Source organism: Psittacula echo (assembly GCF_963264785.1).
Source record: "Psittacula echo genome assembly, chromosome: 4".
Taxonomy (NCBI): Eukaryota; Metazoa; Chordata; class Aves; order Psittaciformes; family Psittacidae; genus Psittacula; species Psittacula echo.
In genome coordinates, this window is record NC_137738.1 from 66,269,593 (window position 1) to 66,291,656 (window position 22,064).

Here is a 22,064-nt window from a genome sequence, read left to right on the forward strand (position 1 = left end):
TATATTGCTATGCTGGCGGAGGTAACATTTACTTTGTTTGGAACCACAGCCAAAATACTCTGTTCCCAGGTGTTTTGGGGCACGATTGCATTAGCAAGTGCAGAGCACACACATGTAGCTAGTACTGACTTCCCCATACAGCCCTGCTGCCATAATTTCATCTAAAACTGCAGTTAGTGTTGAAGACAGCTCTCTGGGGTCTGTTACTTGATTACATTTGTAACACCCAAGTTAAGTGGGTCTTGCACTCTTACGGAATTCAAACCTTTGTTTCCAAATAATGCTGTAGAAAGGAATAAGAGGCCCTTGCCCTCTTCTGGCAGGTTGTGCCGTGAAGTAACTGAAAATGTGATCTTAAAGGTCTTTTTCAACCTAATTGATTCTATGATTCTAAGTCAGGTTGCTGGATCCATGCTGAGAGAACTAGCAGGAGAAATCATGACTCCATAGTTGAGGGTGTCTTTTGCTTACATGTGCATGTTCTCATTCTTCCTGGTTCTCTCTCATATGTTCTCACTCACTTTTATGAATCTCTTCCCTGCTGGAAGCATGGGACAGAAAGCACTCACACAGAGGCAAATATTGTTGCCCCCTTTGTTGGGGTTGAGATTGTCCAGCCCCGAGGAGAACTGTCTCTATCCCCTATCAGTTGCCTTAAAAACTGAAGTATCTGAGACTAGGCAAAGGTATGTTTCTACCTCATCATCAGAGCTGTAAGGTGCTTGGATTTCCTCATGAGTACCTAAAATAAGACTTTTTTTGGTAGAATTAGGCGGAGGTATCATACTTCAAACACTGACATTTTCTTATATGCTAATAAGATGGCAGATTTTTGTGGCATGATTCATGTACTTCTTTACCTTAGGCAGTTGTAGAGCAAAAGTTATCAAAGTATCTAAGTGCTGGGATCTTAAGACTTCATTGTTACTGCGCTCTGATAATTTTCACATCAAACATTCTCAGTTGAAAAGTAAAAAGATTATTTTGTTGCTGATACTGTTATGTACCCTGCAAGCTCTGGGAATATCCACACAAGCTTTGGCATTTCTCTTGCAGTTATGCCTAGAAGTTCCTCTCCAGATATCTGTTGTGTGATAGTATTATAACTGGTCTAAACTAACTTCAGGCATTTGTATAAGCTCACTGGTTTAAAAGGAACACTTGCCATGATTCTGGCAGGTAGTTATTGTTCTTGGCTTTCTTAAGGATTAGGAGCATATTCCTCTCTAGTTTTAGGAAGATGCCTGAGTGGCTTACCTACCAGTAAGCAAGAGAAACGAGAGTTGAGACTACAGCAGGAAGTGGTTTTGTAAGCATTTGAGGCCAAGTAGGCTAGCTGTGCACATCAAGATTACATAAGGCTGGAATTGTTTATGTGTTACTGCAAAGAGCATTAAGTCCATAGGCGTCCTGGTTTTTTGGTGCTGGGATTTGATTTTCGTTTCTTATATTTTATTGGCTTGCATTTGGTCTATTTATTTTGTCCATAGTACCTCAGCACGGATGTACAGTCAAAATATACAGTTGACACTGATTTTAACTAAATGAAACAGGAAGAAAAACTTTATTAATGTGAGAAGCAGAATCCAGTTTGGTTCCCATATGGGCCTGTGCTGATTTTCTTTTGCAAGCATGAGTAAAAAATTCAGTAGAAAATAAGTAGATTTATATGTACATATATCAAGAAAAAGAGTACAGCATTTTTCATTAAAATTGAAGCACTTAGGACTGACCAGGGAGGAAATCTCTCACATGAAAGGTGTGACTATTTGGAAGAAATTTCACTGACCTGAAGCACACATGGAGCTTGTCCAATAGGAACTGGAATAAGGTTGCAGAACAGACCTGCTGTCTGTTATCAAGGGATTTCTGCAGAATTAATGATGTGGGGCGGGTATGCTTGGGAGAATGTGATCACAGCAGCTGCTCATGGTGGTGAGGCAAGTAAAGCTTTGGGAATACTGAACAGTAGAGTTCAGGGATTGTGCACTGAGTGTTCATGGTGCCATTGACTCCAACCTGACACCTGGCTATGTTTGACTAAAAGTATATGCAGCAAGTTTGCTGTGTGGGAATGTACATATATATATGTATGTATATACACACTTGTGTGTGTATGCGTACAAAAATGCGTACCTCTGTAAGTGTACATCAAGTGTAGCAGTTTACTTTCTCATTTCTCTTTTTGATCTGTTTCTAAGATGACATATTGTTTTATTTGCTAAAGCAGACCTTCTCTTCATCTTTTATGTGGTTAGAAGTAAGCAGACTTCAGCGTAGCATGGGGCACCTGAGCTAGCTTTGTCTGAAAGGATGGAGTAGCTAAAGCAGTGTCAATATAAAGTTCATGGTTGACTCAGATAACCATTTCCAGTGCCAGACATTGTCAGTTTAGATCATATTCTCAAATTATCCATTGTTAGAATAAGCATTTCCCATTGTGTGAATTTTCCCCTCTGTTTTTATGTAGCAAAAAACCATGTGCATGTATATATATATGCTTTTATATTACCATGTGTGGCATTACCAAATTTATCATGTTCTCTGTATTTGGTCATCAGGATATTGTAAGCAAAGTCTGTAGAGTACGCAAAAGGAATGCCAGTTGGCCTTTCTGTTGCTTTATTTCTAATTGTTTCTGTGCCCTGTTTCTGTATGTCTGCAGCAAAATGAGCCACTCTGGCACTTTTTTGCATACTTTTGTTAGATCTCTACCTTTTTCTTCCTCTTCTACCCATGCAGTGCGCTGTGTGAAGCTTTTTCTAGTATGGGATATACATCCTATGAAGCTTTGACAGTACGTTCTTGGTTTCGATGCGTTTTGCAAATGTTCATAGATCAACCAAGTGGTATGCTGGCCAAGACAGATGCTGAACGAACAGTTGGTAAGTGTTCACATTTCCCTAATGTTTGCAGTAGCGATTCTATATTGCAAAACTGGCAAACATTTTCAGCTAATTACAAAATGTATTTTTGTTTGTATTCCTTTACTTTTACCTAATTACAAAATGTGTTTCTTTTCGCCGCTTGTGCTATTTATTGATAGTTTGCCTGCTCTGCATATGACAAATTTATCACAAACAAAGATAAAAGAGCTTGTTTCCTTGGAAGCAAAGAACAAAAACTTGCTCCCAAGGAGACAAGCTATTTTTCCCCCATGGAGAAACTGCTCTGAAAAAAGTGAAAATCTGAAGTAAATAGTCAGAAATCATGCTGTGAATTACCTGAAAGAAAAAAACAAGGGAAAAAAAATAAGTTGCAATTAATTCTTCCCTTTTTTGTGTTGGATATTTTGCTTTCTTAGAGCAATACTTATTCACTTCTTCTATAAAACAGTGCAGTTCTACTTATCTGTAAAATACGTCTTCCAGCGACTGTTTTTAATACACATTTTGTAGATTTTGAAGAAAGCCATCAGTGAAATTAAAGACTTTGTTATCCATACGTAAAACTATTAATTCTCTTACAACTGTATTAGAAAAATATCTAGTTTGGACACACATTCTTTGTGTAGAGAGGTGCAGTCTGTTGCAGAATCCTTGTATTGTAGACATTTTGAAAGCATGTTTCATTTTATTATTTTGGAACTAAGATAAATTGGAAAGCACAACTGTACACTATATTTACTGCTGTGCTCTCTTGTAACAACTAGGGAAAGCCTATATGGAGCAGCTGACTGAAATGACAAGACTGATCTTCAAGCTCTCAGAAGTACAAAACATTCTTTCAAAGGCTCATGTAGAAGAGTCAGTTTTCAAGCAAGACCCTAAAAATGCTCTTGTCCAATTCATTAAGGTACTGTACATCTCTGCTAGCCTCACAGGACAATTTTAGTGAAAAGGAACTTATGTCAGATTTTTGCATGTACAGAAAGAAAATAATCACACAAACTTCATAAGAATGTAGTGATTTCATTTGTATTTATTTCAGTGTTTTTGTTTTCTCAGGCTGTTGGTAGAACTTACAGCAGCCTTCAGACACTCCCCGAGAAATCTGCCATGGTAGCAAAGACTCTGGAGTATTTAGGTGATGTATTAAAGAATGTAAAACCTTACCTGAAAGTAAAAGGACCTCCAGAAGGTCTGCAGCTTACATATCGGATCATAGGTAATTATTTTGCAACCCCTGTTAGGAAATAGTTTTACAGAATCAATAAAATGTGACTTTTTATATTTTTATATATATAATAATTTTATATATATATATATGCTGTCCATTTTAATGGTTTAAAAAAGCAAAGTCACCAAGATGTTACAGTTAGATATTTAATTTTCTTCCACTTATTTTCTTTGGGTTTTATCCTGATACCTAATCTCCTTGTTTTTTGTTGTGTTGCTTTTTTTTAAATTATTATTGTAAATCAATATTTAAGATGTTTTCATGTCTTTTTCTATTGAAAACCACCTGGTTTCCCTAAACAAAACCAGAAACAATCACGACAGTGAAGCAGTGTTATGACAGGATTTCTTTTTAGTTAAGAAAACATAATGAAGGTTTAAAAGACAAAAAAAAAAAACCCAATTGGGTGTGATTCAGTCACTTCTTCACCTTCTGTGGGCTTGTTAAATTATAAAGATAGAGCAAGAAATTTACCAAATCTAAACACCTCCCTCCTGTGTTCAGACTGTCTTCTGCTGTCCCCTACATCACAGCAGTGATAGTAGAAGGAGTACTTCTAGCTGGAATGAGCACATTTCCTTCAAAGCAGGAAGCTTTAACAACATTATTAGAAGTATTGTTAAGTGATTGTTCTCTTTCTCTATGATTGATCATTGTGTTTTCTTTCACTCCACAAGGTTAATGTTGTTTAGCATTGGTTTTAGGGATGGTAATGAATGACTTTTATAGACTAATAATATCTTGTACCAGCCTACTTTTGCTCTTTCATTATTTTCAAAGTCTTAAGCATATTTTCTTGGGATATTCCTGTATTTTCAACCCAGCAAAATTCTTTTTTTGCTTCTAATTAAATATAAAGTTAAGATATCTGTGAGAACTACTACATGGGAATCTTGTTTTATTTAATCTGTATTTTGTATAGTTAACACTCATATGATATATAGAGTTATTTTCTCGAGAAAAATTGTATCTCACCTGCATTAAAGTTATTCCTCAAAGTTAGAGTATTTACACATCAATATCTTTTTACATTTTTTTTGCAACTCAGAAAGAAGATCTTAAAACTGGCTCAGAGCTATATATGTGAGAAGTTAATATGTTGAAAACAAGAACGATGCTCTTTGAGGTTCTCATTTGTGAATTAGGAGTGACAAAGTTCTGGAGAAACCATACTGGTTTAAAGGAGTTGGCTGCCCCACATTCTTTTTAGTCTTCTGAATTAGATGCATTAAAGAGATTTTGAAAGATATATAATGTTTTCCTAACATTGAATTGCTGTGTGAGTAGTTGCTGATATGGCTACAGTGTTAGATAAATGTGAAGAGAGGGCAAAGGCAGGGTCACTCTGAAAAATGTGATGAACGCACACTGTAAGGTAAATGTTTTAAGGGCACGTGTGCTGATTGCAGCAGTGTTATGTGTCAAGTTTAGTTAATTTTTTTGTATGGATGTGGGAAGCTATCCTTTCTTCAGCATTACTGTACTTTTCCTAAAGCAGCTTCACTTCCCTAGAAACTTGTATTGAATCAATTTAGTACTTTCATTTTGCTGAACTGTAAATGGACTTGGGTTATCTTGACTGGGATTTTTTAAAGGAATACCATGGAATGAGTACATGGGACTTAAATTCCTTTGGGATTTCATGCAGTTTTTGGGGGTTTTTTTGGGTTTTTTTCAACAGGTTGTCTGGTAAAGTTCTGGGCACCAATATTGGCTACTTCCAAAGCACAGCACCTCTTGTTCCGCATCGTGGATTGCTTACTGCTGCCACACTCTGTTCTCCAGCAGGACAAGGAGCTGCCTGTGGCTTTGCTGTCTTCCATCCAGGAAAGCCTACCTCTTTATCTTCAGGTAAATATCTGAACTCTATTATCAGCAGACAAATGTATCTTCAGGAAAAGATTCATATTGCAAAAGATGTTTTCTTTTTCCCTAATCAAAACAAGCGTTGACTGAATTTAAAGAAGAAGCAAGAGGAGCTTTTTCTTCTTGTAGAATTAGAAGGAAAAATGCCACCCTTTCCTCTTGTTACATGCAGTTATGCTGTGGTACACTTCAGAGCTGCTAGTCTAATCTCTTTATGCATAAAGCTTTTAGCCAACCTGCTGTTTACGCTGGTCTGATGTGAGAGATTTCTGAAGCAGTGGATCAAATAATCTTAGTATGTAGCAAGACACTTGTTGAGATGACAGGGCAAACAGATGTTTTAAATCATCCTTGACTTGGCTAACTGTGGATAATTAAAGATGAACTGCTTTTTTTTTTCATTGCCCTTAGGAACAAAAGAAACTTCTCTGTATGTCATGACACTGTTTTATCTTAATAGTTTGAGAATATGTTTTCCTGAATCAAGTTCCTGCTGCTTACACTTACGTGACTAAAGCCTTCTTGCCTGTTATTCCTCCTATTCTTCCCTCAACTTACCTGTCACTCTTGAAACTGTGAGGCTTGTAGAAAAAGACTAAATCTTTCTGGTGAGGAAGAGAAAAGAATATATTTTTTTAAAATAAATGACATGATTTTCCTTGTAAATCCTTGGGTCTTTGCTTACTATTTTCCATTCACTCTTAGTCTTCATTTTGATTGCAGTCTTAACTGATCATTTTACAGGATTGTATTGTAAAACAATGCAGGGGTGACAGTCTAAACATCCCTTGGATTTATTCCTTTAAAAGTTGCACTGTGATCGATGGCTTGTCATATGGAAGTGAATATGATTATATAATGATGTGCAAAATATGTTTTTATTTGCTGCTCTGTAGGTATTTTCAGAAGCTATATACATGTAGAGCCATCTGGACACTGGTATTACTACAGAGTGTGACTGTCTGTTTGCTAATTTAGGATTTCAGTCGGAGAGCACTGTTTCTCTGTAGTCTGCACATATGGATGTAGATTTAAGATGAAAGCACTCCAGTTGTTTTGAAGTCCAAGTGTTGTGGACCTTTGTTTCCTGTTTTCTTTTCAGTCTCTGACTTCCTGACCTCACTGTCCTACTCTTCAGCAGTCTGCTGCATAGTCCATGTGCTTTCTGGCTAAGCTAGATGATCTTACTGACCAAATAGTTTCTTTTAGACAGTTGCTACTTCTAGAAAACAAGTAATTCTTCAATTTGACAAAAGCTTCTGGGAAAAGAAGACAAAGAGGAGAAGACTTTATTTTTCCTGTTTCAATATGAAATTTCTACATTTTATTAATTGTTTGTATTTACAAAGTTGCAACATTTTTAAGAGCTTCAAAATGCTTCATTCATTCCAAAATACTTTCTTCCCCTTTAATTGAGAAGGGGAAAAATTCCAATTTAGAATCAACTTGAAAATATTTTAGTATCAGTTTTAAATTCTCTTAGGACTGCTTCTGAACTCCTTTGAGATCAACTGGATTCTAGGCTCTCTCTGACTTCTCAGGTTATTGTTTCACAGTTGGCTTCAGCTAAGTTGGCTTAGGGCTAAATTCATTCCCTTTCACCCTCATGTGCATTCCCATTTAATTTGCTTTAATAATTCTGTGAATAGCAAATTGTGAGCTGATTCAACTAGTAACTAGCCCAGGAAACAAACAAACAAAAAACCAAACCCCAAACCAGAAAAGTGATGAAACACTGTGTGTGAGAGGGAAAGCATGTAAATGTGGTGGGAGGAAAGGTGGAGAACCAGCATCCTCTGGGAGTAATCCCACCTTGACTAACTTAAACTACTGGCTCTGCATCAGGGACTGTAGTGACAGGACAAGGGGTAACGGGTTCAAACTTAAACAGAGGAAGTTCAGGTTAGACATAAGGAAGAAATTCTTTACTGTGAGGGTGGTGAGGCACTGGAATGGGTTGCCCAAAGAAGTTGTGAATGCTCCATCCCTGGCAGTGTTCAAGGCCAGGCTGGACAGAGCCTTGGGTGACATGGTTTAGTGTGAGGTGTCCCTGCCATGGCAGGGAGGGTTGGAATTAGATGATCTTAAGGTCCTTTCCAACCCTATTCTATGATTCTATTCTATAATTCTATGGTGAAATGTGTGATCAGACTCTCCTTGGGTGGCTGCCCTGGGTCTGGTGCCCATTCATGGAGGTGGAGCAGTGGTGTTTTAGTACAGGAGCCTTAATTCACCCACCATAATGTTAGACAAACATTGTTCTATAGCTCTGTCCCTGTTAATACTCCAGTTTACAACTTAAGCCTTTGGCAGTTACATGAAAATAAAGAAATAGGAATTTGGACACCGTGCAAAATATCTTGTTATACATGCAGATTCTTTATTCATAGTCAGAGCATAAAAGCCCTTGAGTAGCATTTCTACTCAGAGGTCTTTTTATTTCTTTTTTTTTCTTTTTACAGCCCTCTGAAAAGTTCCAGGCTCCTTCTCAATCTGCTTTTCTTGTCCTGAATTCTCCTTCTTCAGCTCTTTCAGCCTGGGCTGCTCCTCTGTCCAAGAAAACCTCCTTAAATATTCAGAAAACATAATTTTGCAAGCAATGGTTTGCAAAACTCCCCTCTTTCCAGAGCTTTTAGTAACTAATCTTAATGTGGTTTATTTGATCCTTTTATGTGGGTTTTGAAAGGATTTGAAATCAGTCTTAGTAGCAGGTAATTAATGTCACACATTCATTGATGCATCGATGGTATGAAACCCTATACAATTCCTGAATTGTGTAGAAAAAGATTCGCCAAACAGTCACATACCCTGTGTAATGGTAATGCAACTGGCCACACAACTTAGGCAGCAGGATGAAAAACAAGGATAGTGTTGTCACTGTACTATGCTGTGAGAGGACATCGCCTTTGTTCATCACCCTGTCATGAACATCCTATAATTGTCACCCTACAATTGTTCATCTTTTAGGACATCATACGAAGCTCCTTCTCCCCCAACAGCATCGTTTATTGCTATCTTCCCAATTCATCAAAACTGGTGACTCTGTCTCACCTTCCTTCACCACCCCAAACCTACACATTTCATAGCTCAAAATTAACAGGCTTTGTTTAACTCAAATTTAATTAACAAGCACAAATAATTGTCAAATGCACTAATTAAGACCAGCCATTGCATTCCTCTCTCCTCAATTCACACTGCCTGTATTTACTTGTTATGTTTGTGTTTACTGTATATATAAATCTGGGCTATACAGGTCTGCCTTTTGACAGCTCTTGGGCAACTGGGCTATTCTCCACTGTACATGGAGCTTATCTAGAAGTTTCCTTCAAACTGAGTCACTGATGTTGCCTTGTCAAAATAGCTTAGTTCTAGCAGCTTTTAAACTAGTATTTTTATTTTCTTGCCTAAAGGATTACTGTCTGGCTGTTATTTCTTTCACTTGCATCATCTGTTTAGGTAATATTTGATGACCTATGAAAGATTTTGTTGGGGTACAGTATCAAATTTGTCCTCAGAGTTGTTTGAATAATGGACTTCAGAATGTAAAACATCAACAACATGAATGAACAGCCATTTTACAGTTTTGTGGAAGTGTTCTTAAATACAAGATAGTGAGACATGTAAAATCTAAGACTGAGTATTTTGTCACTGTAAAAAAGAAGTTGAGATGATTTGTGTGATAGTGGATTGCTGAAGCCTACCTTGGGAAATTTCAGATTGAGATTGCGCTTAGATGGATTTTTTGGGGAATTATTTTAAGGAATTTTAGGACATATTTATCAGTAATATGGAAAAGAACAGAAGCGGTGTACAGGACTTACTTTGGAGAAGAAATAATAGTTTAAATGTATCTTGTAGAATACTGTGTGGGTGCATGGAATAAGCGTAATATACGTAATGATGGGAAAGATAAGATACACTGCTTGATTTATCAGCATTGATCCTGTCCAAATACAGATGGTTGATTGCTGTCTAAATACAGGAGAGTGTTGAAAGAGCTTAATTCTAAGTAGTGCTTGGCACATACATTTTCCAGTGATTTTAATGGCTCTGTGCAGGCTCAGCAGTTGTCAGAGATCAGACCTTAAAAGCCCTCCTGTGAGCCACATCTGTGGTCCGATATTTGAGCAAGCTTATTAATACATTTTGTGAATTATAGTGTGTGTTTAATAGGAATTGTACAACATTAATTGGTGAACAGCAGATTTATTCCAACAGCAGGACTGATATTATAAGTCATCATTAGATAGCTTGGCATTTCTGCAGTGAATAGTTCCAGTAATCCATACTAATCGGTTCTTCGCTCTCCACAGGTGATTTACAGATATATGGATAAATCAGAAGAAAGAGGCAGCTCTGGCCACAAAAGGTTCCCGCAGTGAACACACACAGGAGTCAGTTGCCTTTCTGCTAAAATGAGGAGCAGATGTTGTCATGCCCCTCTGCTCCCCTTAAAAATTCTTTGGGGTTTTTTTCCCTTCTCTTTTTAACCTCAGAAGATAGCTAAAGAACATAGTTAAGAAAAGGAGAGCGGCTCTATCAAGCCTTTAAAGTCCGTCTGCTTTGTAGGGATTGTCCTAGGGGTCAGATGTGACTGATTTCAGATCTCTGGTCCAGAACTGCAGTCCAGTAGCATGTGTTTCTTTTCTCTCTCACATGAACAGTAGCTTCCTTCATCTCTGTTACTTACTGGTGGGATTTAAAAGAAGAAAGTTCCATGTTCTTTCCTTGTAATCACATCTCTGGCCAGCACTGCCTGTGATGTTTTGCCATTATACTCGGAGATTTGCGGCTACTGTGCAGTGTTGGTAATTTATCCCTTGTGCCACTTGGGATATGGCGTTGTCAGACCTTGTGCAGGTCTGTTGCTCTTTGCACTTTGTAAGAAAAAGGAGAGTCCGAAATAAAGGACACGGTGTCCAAAATAAAGGACACGGTGTTGAGCTATGGTCTTTCTTGTCCAAAAGAGAAATCCAAGTTCTTTTCTGGAAACTTTAAGGGAACAGTAGAAGCATCAGGTCAAATGTGTGATGATTCTTCCCTGAAGACTTTTGGTGCTGTAGATGTGCCCTTCCTGTGTAAGGACTGATGTGTGGATTTTTCTATTATGTAGAAGAGAAGGATTTTTTGGCTTCGGGGTGTTTTTCTGGCTCCTAACAAAAAAGAAGGCAACTTTTATCACTGGAAAAAAGAACTGAATTTATATCTTGGAAGCTGTTAGTGCTGATCTTGTAACTTTCATTAAGAAAAAAATTATGAGGATCCTTCTTCAAGTGAGAATTTTGTTATTACTATGTAGCTTTAAAAATTAGACCTTTTTTGAGAGGCAGCATCTCTGCCTGACCCATCAAAAAGGAACCTAGAATCTTTCCTAAAGAAAAGATTAGCTTACAGAAAGAAAGGTGTTTTCTTTTATAATGTTTTTTTACAAGTTAACAGCTCTCCTCACAGGATTTCCAGAGCCCTCTCAATCCTCATCAGATAACTAAAGAAAAAACATCACTAGTTAACTTGTGTCCTTTTTTAACTCTCCAGTCAAGAAGAGTATCTCTCAAGTAATGCTCTTGACAGTGTGTTGTTTTGTTGGTGGTGGGTTTTTGTTTTGCTTTCCCTTTAATAATTTCCTTCTTTTTCATATTGCATCTCTCCCAATCCCCCACTCCAGAAATTAGAATCAGTTTACTTCAACTCAGAAAATGAAAATGCTTTTACAAAGGGTCAAGCTAGGTTTGTTGCTCCATCTTCAATTGAAACTATTGGAAGATCTGCAAAAATTATTCAGTGTTCCTTCAGATAATCTAAACTCTAATATTGTTTACTATTTAATGCACCTATTAAGGATAATTGGGATCATTTCTTAAAAATAGTAACTCTTATTATTTAATAATAACTGATTTCTTCCCTCTTTTCTTGACACTGTGTGGCATTTGTTGATCTTCAATTTGAAGAACTGTCTCATTTCAGTAATTATTGTTAGTTCTTCATAGGTGTTATGTTCTTCATGTATTCCCACAGGTGTCCTCTGTAAGGTTGTAATGTTCTTTGTGTCCCTTTTATCAGATAGATTGGTACTCTTTCTCACAGATTTTTTTTCTTCTTGTAGTGTTAGAACAGTCTAAAGACTGCCGGTTCTGGTTTTGGGACTATGGAATATTTTCTGTCTTTTTCAAAGTGCTGTACTGTAGAAAGCACAGGCAGCAACTCTTCATGCCTGCTGCAACATCGTATTGAAAACACCAAACACTCAGCCTTACATACTAAATAATCTGTCATCTGTAACAGGCTGAGCCTGCTTGCCAAGCAGTGTTTTTAAGAATTCTGATATAGTAGCAGCTGCTTTTCCCTACAGAATTTTGCCGCATGTGCACAAAAGGAGAAGAGAACCTGAACTGCTGATCAAAGCCCCGGTTCAGGAAGTGTGGCTTTTATCGTTAGGACTCACCAAAATTATTCAGGAGCTCTAGAATTATGGGAAGTTAAACCCTAACCAGATGTGTCCATATTCAAGAAGGCCACCTATAGCAAGGCTTCAGGCATGTCCTGAAGCACCTCATTCCTTGAAAGTTCATATTTCCTGTGTTTGTTTACTGTGGAACCAAAAGTGGGAACTGCCCATTTCAAGGAAGTGCCAAGAACACCCTTAGCTATGTCTCAGCCTGCTTTTTTTTCTGAAAGAATTATTCTGTCATGTTCATGCAGATAAGTGTAAATGAAAACGTTTTTGGGGAGGGAGTCCCATGTGAAAAGCTACAGAAATACTCCTTGTATTACAGCTTGTCGTGAGCTATTCATTCCTTCATTAGGGGAGTTAGCTTACCTCAGCAAGCATCAATATTCAGGCAGGTACTCCTCCTACCACAACTGGAGTCTGAATTGCAATGCTAGTGGGAGTTTGAAGTACTGCTGCCTAGGGAACTCTATGCTTGAACTTCTTTTATGCCATTATTCTTGTTGGACAAAACTACTGTGAAAACTGAATTCTCAAGAGCCTTCTGTTTGTGCCGCTGACTGTGACCCTTCTGATAGGAGATCACAGCAGGTTTTTATTTTTTTTTAGTGTTTTGTTCTTCTTCCTTTCAGCAATCAAAGGAAGGGGAAGGAACTCTTAACTTTCTCTCACAGCAGCTTGTACCAGTAACAAGAATACTCTTTCTTCAGAGATGTACCGTGTATATGTGGTATAACTACAGGTAGTGTTCAGCTAGGCACTTTCTGGGCAAGCACTTTCATTATAGATTTCTCTCTGGATCAATATAGCTTATATTGAATAAATGACAGCAGATTTAGACTTATCTTAAACAGATTTTTTAAAAACCTCTAAATCCCTTATAAATGGTGCCTAATTTACTCTAATTTGTTCATGCTATGAGCAAGATTTTTTTTGTCAGACCACTATTCTAAGTGCTTATTTTTCTGCTATGTCATTCCTGCAAAAATTTCACATGGTGCTTTACAAACAGATGAGGTATTCTCTCTCTCTCTCTCCCTTCATAAATCTTACCTGACTAATGTACTTTGTTAGACCACGTACAGGGTTGAAAAAGAAATTAGGATCTCTTGGGCACAGAGGTGATTTCTCAGGTCTGAAATGCCAAGTTTTTATTTCAGATTTGAAGGGGAGCTTGTGTGTCCCAAAGGTTTTCTTTCGCTATATTAATTGATCTAGTAGAAGATTTTTGTCTTCTTTGCAAGCCTTTCCCTGGCTCTCTCTTCATTTGTAGACCATCATATCTGCAGCAAATTACTGATGCTTGTTTGTTTGTGTGCAGCAGTTTACAGAGTGTGTATTTACCCCACTTTTACAACTTCAGTTGTTAAATAAAGATTTATTCAAAAATAGTGTTAAAAAATTATTTTATTTCTCATTTATTTTTATTTCTCATTTTCCTCTACAGGGACTGTCCTTTATATGTTGCCAGTCCCAAACACAGGGTGCCTATTTAAATCAACTGCTTGGGAGCATTATTCAGCATTATTTTGGACGATTTCTTCCTTCCTCTCCGTCTGTGCTTGGAGCCAACCAGCATCCAATGCTGACTGCTTTATGCAGTTTCATTACAGCTGCCCAGATGCTCCGTCTACGGAAGACCACTTTGCATGTCATAAAGTAAGGACCACTGAAGTAAAAAAACATCACTTATTCAGATCTCACAAATAGCTAAGGGGAAAGAGAATGCCACTGTTTTCTTCTCAGTTAACTGATAGTTTGGCTGTGGGAAAGGCTTCCAAGTTGCTGGGCAGGGAGCAAAGGAAAGACAACATCTATACATCAGGACAGTAAAACTGGGAAGATCTGGTGACCAGTGAGAGTGCCATTGAGGGTAAAGATCCTGGACTAAAAGAAAAAATATCACATGGGATCACATGAAAAGCAAGTATTTTTCTAGAAAAGTTACACTGCAATATACATCATCATATATTTGTGTCTCAGGCTGCATTTAGGGTCACAGAGTTGCAGTGCTTGCAGTTGGAAAGGAGAAATGCAAAATTTGGTGTGTGGGAATGAAGAGGAAGACGTAAAGGCAGGGAGACAGTACTTGTTCACTGTGCTGTCACTACTCGCATGATGTCAACAGCAGCTCTAAATGCTGATTCCCTGCTGCTGAAAGGCTGAAGCTTTGTTTTATGCAATGCAGAATAGGGAACAAGCTGTACGTACTATGTTGGGAGAGGAAGTAAACCCCTTCAAATATATGGTTATTGCTTTTATCCATGGTAATTGTATTTTTGTTTGTTGAAGAGTCTGTATTCATTTTGATTAAAGGAATTTCAGTGTTGATCTTAGGCAAATATGATAAGGAATCCTGTAAATAAAGCCTGTATTATCACTTATTAAGGGAATAAATTAAGATTTTGCAGTCTTAATTCTGATGTATTTTTAAGTTATGAACACTCAAGCTTCATCATCTTAATAAAGTTGGTTTGAATGTGTGCATGCATGTGTGGATTGAGAGTGGAAAGAAAGTTCTGAAACTGTAATGGCACTTGGTGACTTGTAAGACATTAAATGTTCCTTAGTGATCTGGGGAGAATCTTAGAACTGAGCACCAGTCTGATTTACAAACTGTTGGGTGGCCAGGAGGCAGCCACTAGGTCTATATGTAAATACATACAGAGTTCACTAGCCATATATAAAAATACAAGAGTGTTACAACCTTCATTTGCCAAGTTATACCAGTGCTCTGAAGCTGTGCAATGAAATACTCAGAACCCTGAAAGTCAGGTTTCTTTTGAAAGTTGTAGAAGCACTCCTCACTTTTAACAAGCATGGTGGGTTTTGATGCATTGCTCGGTAAACATGCATGCCTTGCTTGAGTATTGGTGGTACCTAATATTAAATATCTAAAAAGGTTTCTTTAAGGTTCTGGGAGTGCGCTTGCTAACTGGTGAATAAATGTTGTGTTCTTTTTACCTGCACTCTTCTCTCCTGAACACTTCAATTTAAACTTACTGTCTTCAGATTTCACTAGTTTGTAATGTGAAATCAACAGTAGTTCAGATTCTTGTATCCTTTTGCAGAAAAATATCAAATCAAGCTGTTCAAATTGGAACACTTACTATGCACGAAGTCAGAATTTGCTTTTCTTGCAGGTTAACAGGTCACCTTTTAATATTTGGGACAATTTTTATACTGGAGATGACTGTGTTAATTCTGGAGGAGCAAAAGCAAACATTGGCTTTCCTGTTACAACATACTGTTGACAAAAATAACAGTACCGGTATAACAGCAGATCTGTTACCACAAGTTGGGTTGTGAGTTGACAAAAGCACATAAAACTAAATAAAGCAGTTGAACAACAGTTGTATTTTGGATGTCATTTTAGGGTATTAGAATCTTGATTCCTCCCTTTATTCAATGATTTTATGAAGCTTTTCTATTTTAACTTTTGCAGTCAAACTTGTGTTTTTAAGTATAATTGATAGCTGTTATTTCTCACTTCCCTCTCCCCAGAAGAGTCAGAGGGCATCACTGTCCTCTGATAAATTGGGAGTCATTGCTGAGACTAAGACAAAGAAGCCATTATTTGAGCTTAGATAAAGATAGAAATAGAATCATAGAATAGTTAGGGTTGGAAAGGACCTTAAGATCATCTAGTTCCAACCCCCCTGCCATGGGCAGGGACACCCCACACTAAACCATGTCACCCAAGGCCTCCTGCTGAAATATCCCAGTTACTGTAAGGTATATGGTGCTTGCATTGAATGGAAATAACAAAATTATAGATTTTGTTCTGGTTTGCTTTGTCTTCCCAGTGAAAACTACTTGCAGTTCAAAGGCAACGCTCCACCTCCTCGCTTGGCCTCAGTTCTTGCTTTCATTCTTGATGTACTTCAGAGAACCCAGAGCATTGAGCTATGTGACGTTGACTTAGTTCTCCCGGCTGTGTTGAAATGCTTGGTACTGGTTAACGAGCTACAAGGTAAGCTGCTTCTTTGCTTTAAATACATCCCTGCACACCTGTAAGATTCTTGAACTGCAGAGCATCTTTCGTACCAATATTTAAGACTCTTAGATGACGTGAATGGGATACGTTGGCCAGATAAACTGGACAAGCTTTGTTTTTTTATTAGCTGGGATGCCTCTCTCCAAGAGGCAGAGAAGTCCTACCTCTTTTTGCTCTCTAATGGTCAACTTGTGAAGAGTCTGAAGAGCATTTCCATTCTTCCCATACTCCCCATCTCATTTCTCCCAGACTTAGTAACCATGGAAATTTTCTGACACCTAAAGGTTTGAGACCAAATAAGACTAGCATATGTTCTCCCCATAGAGGCATCATAAATGGATTAAAAGTAGCTTGTTGCTCTCTGAAGGCATCTTTGAGTCTTCTTTCTTCTTTTAGCATGCTTTGTTTGGTAGTGAGATCTTCTTTATTTTTAGTTGCTTAAAAAATGGAGCACTCTGTTCACCCCACAGTTGTATAATGGATGTGCATGTGTGCATAAGCTCAGAATTTCCACTTCTTGCTGCCAGCAGAGGCATTAAGCAAAATGGGGATTCACCTCTGACTTCTCCTGGGAATTTTATCTAATAAAGTACTTTTTGATTCTCGTCTGTGAAAATTTCAAGGACAAGATATGCTTAGGAAATTGGCTGAATCATCACACACCTTTCTTCCCCCTTTTGCCATCGCAGCCATATCTGCCTGAAGCTGAGAGTACCTTTTTTGCAATGTGCTGTGGAGCAGAATAAGCTGAATGTGCTGTGCGGCTGCAGCCACCAGCTCGTTGCCTGCCTGGGCAGGACTCCACTGCACCCTTGTAGAAACATCCTTGCTGCCCAGTTCCAAAGGAAGGGCTGCATCTTGCAACTTAATAATTATTTTGAAACAATTAAGGGGAAGAAAATAGTGGAGTTTTAGGGGGCTTCTTCCCCCCCCAGAAAAGGTAGGGTGGATTTCAGAACAACCCACCATTAAAAGTAAGGAGTAGGTCTCTATAGCTTTGGGCAGGATATAATGCCACAACTGCTTTTCTTTCATTCAAATAGAAATGATTAAAGAATACAAACAGAACTGAAATTTAAATAAAATCTCTATTTCCACTAAGTGGTGTCTCTTTGCTTTCACTTAAAGGGGCCATAGTGTACTAAAAAATCTGTATGTTTAAAGGATAATGGTGGTGAAAATAAGACTTTTGCATAAATCTGTGATTCATTCTGTTCTTTATAGCCAGTCTAACTAACTGCTCACACAGTCGTTTCCCTTGCATCAAAGTAAGATAAACCCCATTTTTTTCCTCTCATTTAAAAATGTTAGTCTTCATGAAAGACATTCTCCAGATGGTCAGTTCAAGAGCTCTGTGTGAATCTTTTGATTTTTCTTTTACAGTTAAAAAACTATCTACTGACATTGTACAGTGCATGGTAGAAGGCTGCCAAGCAGGGTCAGGAGGAGAGCGTGCCACCCAGCTGACTTCTGTATTTAGGTAACCAGAAAATATGCCAATTGGCAGTGAAATTCCTGCAAGCCAATTGACAGCAAACATGTTTTTTAAAATAGCTAATTATCCGCAACATACTGCATTGTCACTTGTTTCTGGTATTTAAATAACGCTACGTTTGGCACTGGTTTTAAACACAGCTTGGCCAAATAAGAGCAAAAAAGTAAAAGAGAGAAACATACCTGCTTTCTCATGGATCAGGTGCTGTGTTGAAAGGTATGTAGTAGAGGTGTGGTGCTGCTGCAATGGGAAAATCTCTTCCTGAATGCTGATGATCAGCGTTAGGTACTGTGAAAGATGTGCATGCCTAATTTGAAGTGCATAAAATGGAGATTAAATCCCTGTATATTAAGCTTAGCTTTTGTTTTAATTTTTTATTATTTGATTTTGTGACCAATAAATAATAGATTATTATAATGTAAATTATACTTATTCCTTACCTCTGCAAAATAAATCCTGTTTCTCACATGGATACAGCAAAGAGTTTCGAACTCAGTCCGAAAGACATTGAGGAAACTTAAACACTAGTGCTGTATTGAGTCATGGCTAGATGAAAGCTCCAGAGGGACTCACTGAAAGAAGAATGGCTGTTTGTGGGCATGCCAGTCTGTACAGGGTGTATCACTTACTTTCATGGGATGTGTCATCCTTAGGGTCTGTCTTCTGATTTCAATGTAATCTGTGATCTTTAAAAGCCTCAGATCCTCGGGAGACAAATGGGTGCACTTCCATCCATCCAGTGCTGTCCCCTGCTTAAGATTCAGTGGAGGTATATAAGAAATGCCAGCATTATTTCTGCAGACTTGAATATAGATCTCTTGTTTTGTTGGTCTTCTACTTTTTTAATTATTATTTTTTATTAAATAATGCGTGGCTTAGTTTTGCATTCAGACACATTGCAGACTGAAGTGCTCTGGAACAAGGCAGCCCTGGAGAAACAGCAGCAGAGTCTGCCAATTTGCTTGAAAATAAACGTGTGGGGTTTTTAGCATTAGCCTTCAAAAGCATGGGTTTGTTTAAAGAAAGTATTCCATGTAGAGTATTTCAGTGTAACAATATGAAAATTGCCACACAGCCAGATTGCTTGTTCTGATTAAACTCTTCAGTTGTTCTTGGCATGTTCTCTGCATCTAGTTTTGACCTGGCATTAAATGCCTCCGTGTCCCCCTCAGGCAGTTTATCCAGGACTATACTGCTGTGTACGATCACCGGGTTTTCAGCATACTAGAAACAGTGGCGGTCTTGGATCAGACATTAGTTACCAGCCTGATTCCCACAATCACACAGTCTCTGAAGGATTCGGAGCACAAACAAGGTCTTGGAAGAAATACTGCGCAGAGGTTTGATTTTTGTTATTGTTCTTTGATAGTGAGCAATAGAGGTTTATTCTCTTGAAAGAAAGCAGTGTTAGAGAGCAGCACAGATACTCCAAAATGATTTTCAAGTGTATTTAGCCAGAGATCTCCCTTCACACAGGCCTTTCATGATTTTAGGCCATTTGCATGCTAAGTATTTTCAGAGATGTTTTGATACAAGGGTTTACAAGACCAGTAGAATTTATGGGACGGTCACCACTGCTTGCTGTACTGTATGTTGCAAAACAGACTAAAAAAGAATTCCTGCTCCAAAGAATTTTCCTGTCAGTCCCTGTTTTGGAGAACTTTATGGTTCTTATGTAAAATTACAGTATAATCAGGTATGATCTGAGATGTTTGGAAAAGAAATACCCATAGCTTGATTTCAAGAGCTCTGTTATACTACAAACATACAAGAGTTGTGGGCATCCAGGAAAGGCTGGCCTTCTCTCAACAACTGGCACAGCAGGGTCACACTTCCTCTGTTTGCCTTCCAAGAACTTACTTAGGACAGGACTATTTGACTTGTGAATCCATGTAGCATTAGGAAGAAACAGCACATGAGGTGATGCACACACTGGGACTTCTCAAAGGGTAGATCCTAGTCCCACCTCAGGCTACAGAAGCTTTGAGGCGTATGTTGGCAGGGCCCAGGTTATAAAAATCCCAAAAGACAGAGTTGTGCGAGAATGCAGCTCTTGAGACAGTAAAGGGTAGTCACACTATTAATTTTAATATTTTTAATGAAAAATGTATTTAAATCAGTTGTAACCACATTATTCACTTTTTATTATCCTCTACCAAGGAATACATTTGCTTTTATTTAAGGGAATTCACCCAAGGTCAAACTACAGTACCATTATGTGCAGGATTTTCATACTACCTGCATTTATATATATGTGTATGTGTGTGTGTATATATAAAAGAAAAAAAGTTCAGAAGTGTATTAGCTGCTTATAGCAGTGATGTCCAGTGTTATTACTGCAAGGAGCTAGTATGAAAACTACAGTTCTGTTTGCTCAAGTTAATATTTCATGCCATAGATAGATGATTAGAATAGACCTAAATGTCAGAGGCAGTACTTTACTTTAACAATAATTATATTGTCTAGGTTGGAAAGTATTCAAATGAACTTAAGGTGGAAAGTGTTGTCAATACATATGCACTCTTCTGGAAAATCTACTTGAGTGACAGTCCCTTTCTGAATTCCAGGTTTATTTTAAAATAGTCCTTGCCCTTTGATGGGAATGATGATCTAAATCTGCGCCAGTTCCAGTCTGCGGCCCTAATGCCAGCAGCTCACATCACTGTGCTGTAGTATCAGTCACAGAGCTATTTGTCATACAGAAATTAAATAGCAAATGTGATGAAGTCTAAATGCCTATCATCTCACCTAGGATTTATTTGCAAACTCCATGTTTTAAAATAAATAATTTCTTGAGAAATTATTCGTGAGAAATAACTTCTTAAGAAATTAGTTCTTAAAATAAATATTTCACAGCAGTTTGCAAAGCAAGTAGACTTCTAAGCATCTTCATTACACTTCTAGCCATAAGCAATGCAAGCCACCTGGTAATGCTAAAAATTTACAGCAAAACACGTAGTTCAATAGATGGGGGGGAGCTACTGTGTTTTAATATCCCAATATGTAAACAATGCCTTTGGGAATTATGTGCTTTTACTCCTAGGATGTGAGAGATTATTTAAATAACGTTGCCTTCTTTTGGTTTCTTCTTTTTTTTTTTTCCAACAGAGAAGCCTATAAAAGACTCTTATCTTACCTCACAGAGGCTGGACAAAATGAGATACAAAAACTGGAAGATGATACAGGTTAGCAGTGTGCTGGTGACTAATCCTTTCCTCCTCAACATTCTGACACTGTTGGTACCTAAAACTACACTCTACAACACACTAGCCAAGTCTTTTATCTTTACAATGGCAACATATTTATCAATTCTGTTGGTTTTTCTTCCCAGGTTATGTATTAATTTTCATAACTTTAGTGTTATTTGAATGTTGTCATGCATCTGAAGAAGAACTCTCAATATACTATTGAGTGGTAATTGAAAGATACAGCAAATTTATTACATGTTAAAATGTCTATATAAGCAGGGCCTGTATTGCAACACATGAGAATCAAAGTAGTTTCACAACTCAATTCACATTGAGACCTGACCCTCTTAAAACTGTACTTTTGAAAATCCTATTCAGTATGTTCTTAAATCATAAATTTGTAATTTCTAATTTATTGTTTTAGTAGAATGAGAAACAACAGTGGTCTCTAAGTACTGAACTTGTGGAATGCGGTACGTTCACCTGGAGTTGCACCAGTATGATAAAGCTGTTGTTTGTTAAGAGAAGGCTTGTGTATATGTTGCACAAAATGTATATAGCTGTCTTACCCTTCCACCTGTATTAAAACATCAAAGTCTTTCAGATTCCAGTGTAAAATCTCTTCTGTTGTCCGTGTGGGTTAATATAAGAAAAGGTAGGTTCAGATTTCCCGTTCTTTTCCTCTTCAATACTGTGTTCTTAAAATAAACCCATAATTTCTAGTGATCCCACAATCTTTTTATTAGTCATGACATTGTTAATTATCCGTTTAACTTATACCTAGTCTAAGTAAGTGGTGTGAGGAAAAAAAATCAAGGACAGACTTCCAGAGAAAACAACTTGTTTGGGGAATTTATTCCATTTGATTATAAGCTTGTAATGATTCCTGTTTCCCTGGAAAGTTGGATCTTTTCAGATATTTTGCTGTGTTATGGATTACCTTTTGGGACA

At 37.7% G+C, this 22,064-nt stretch overlaps 1 protein-coding gene across 1 annotated transcript in view; it reads left to right on the forward strand.

Annotated features, from left to right (window-relative positions):
- The window catches only part of MMS22L (MMS22 like, DNA repair protein), a gene marked incomplete at its 3' end in the record, with an annotated part of 92,168 nt that extends 71,053 nt beyond the window's left edge, over positions 1–21,115 (forward strand). Inside the window, exons 16-24 of the mRNA XM_080614650.1 lie at positions 2,743–2,885; positions 3,653–3,795; positions 3,948–4,107; positions 5,801–5,970; positions 13,881–14,092; positions 16,240–16,406; positions 17,814–17,910; positions 19,098–19,265; positions 21,034–21,115. Coding sequence (XP_080470776.1) covers positions 2,743–2,885; positions 3,653–3,795; positions 3,948–4,107; positions 5,801–5,970; positions 13,881–14,092; positions 16,240–16,406; positions 17,814–17,910; positions 19,098–19,265; positions 21,034–21,115 — 1,342 coding nt within the window. The remainder of the gene's footprint in view (positions 1–2,742; positions 2,886–3,652; positions 3,796–3,947; positions 4,108–5,800; positions 5,971–13,880; positions 14,093–16,239; positions 16,407–17,813; positions 17,911–19,097; positions 19,266–21,033) is intronic.
- Positions 21,116–22,064: the final 949 nt, after the last annotated feature.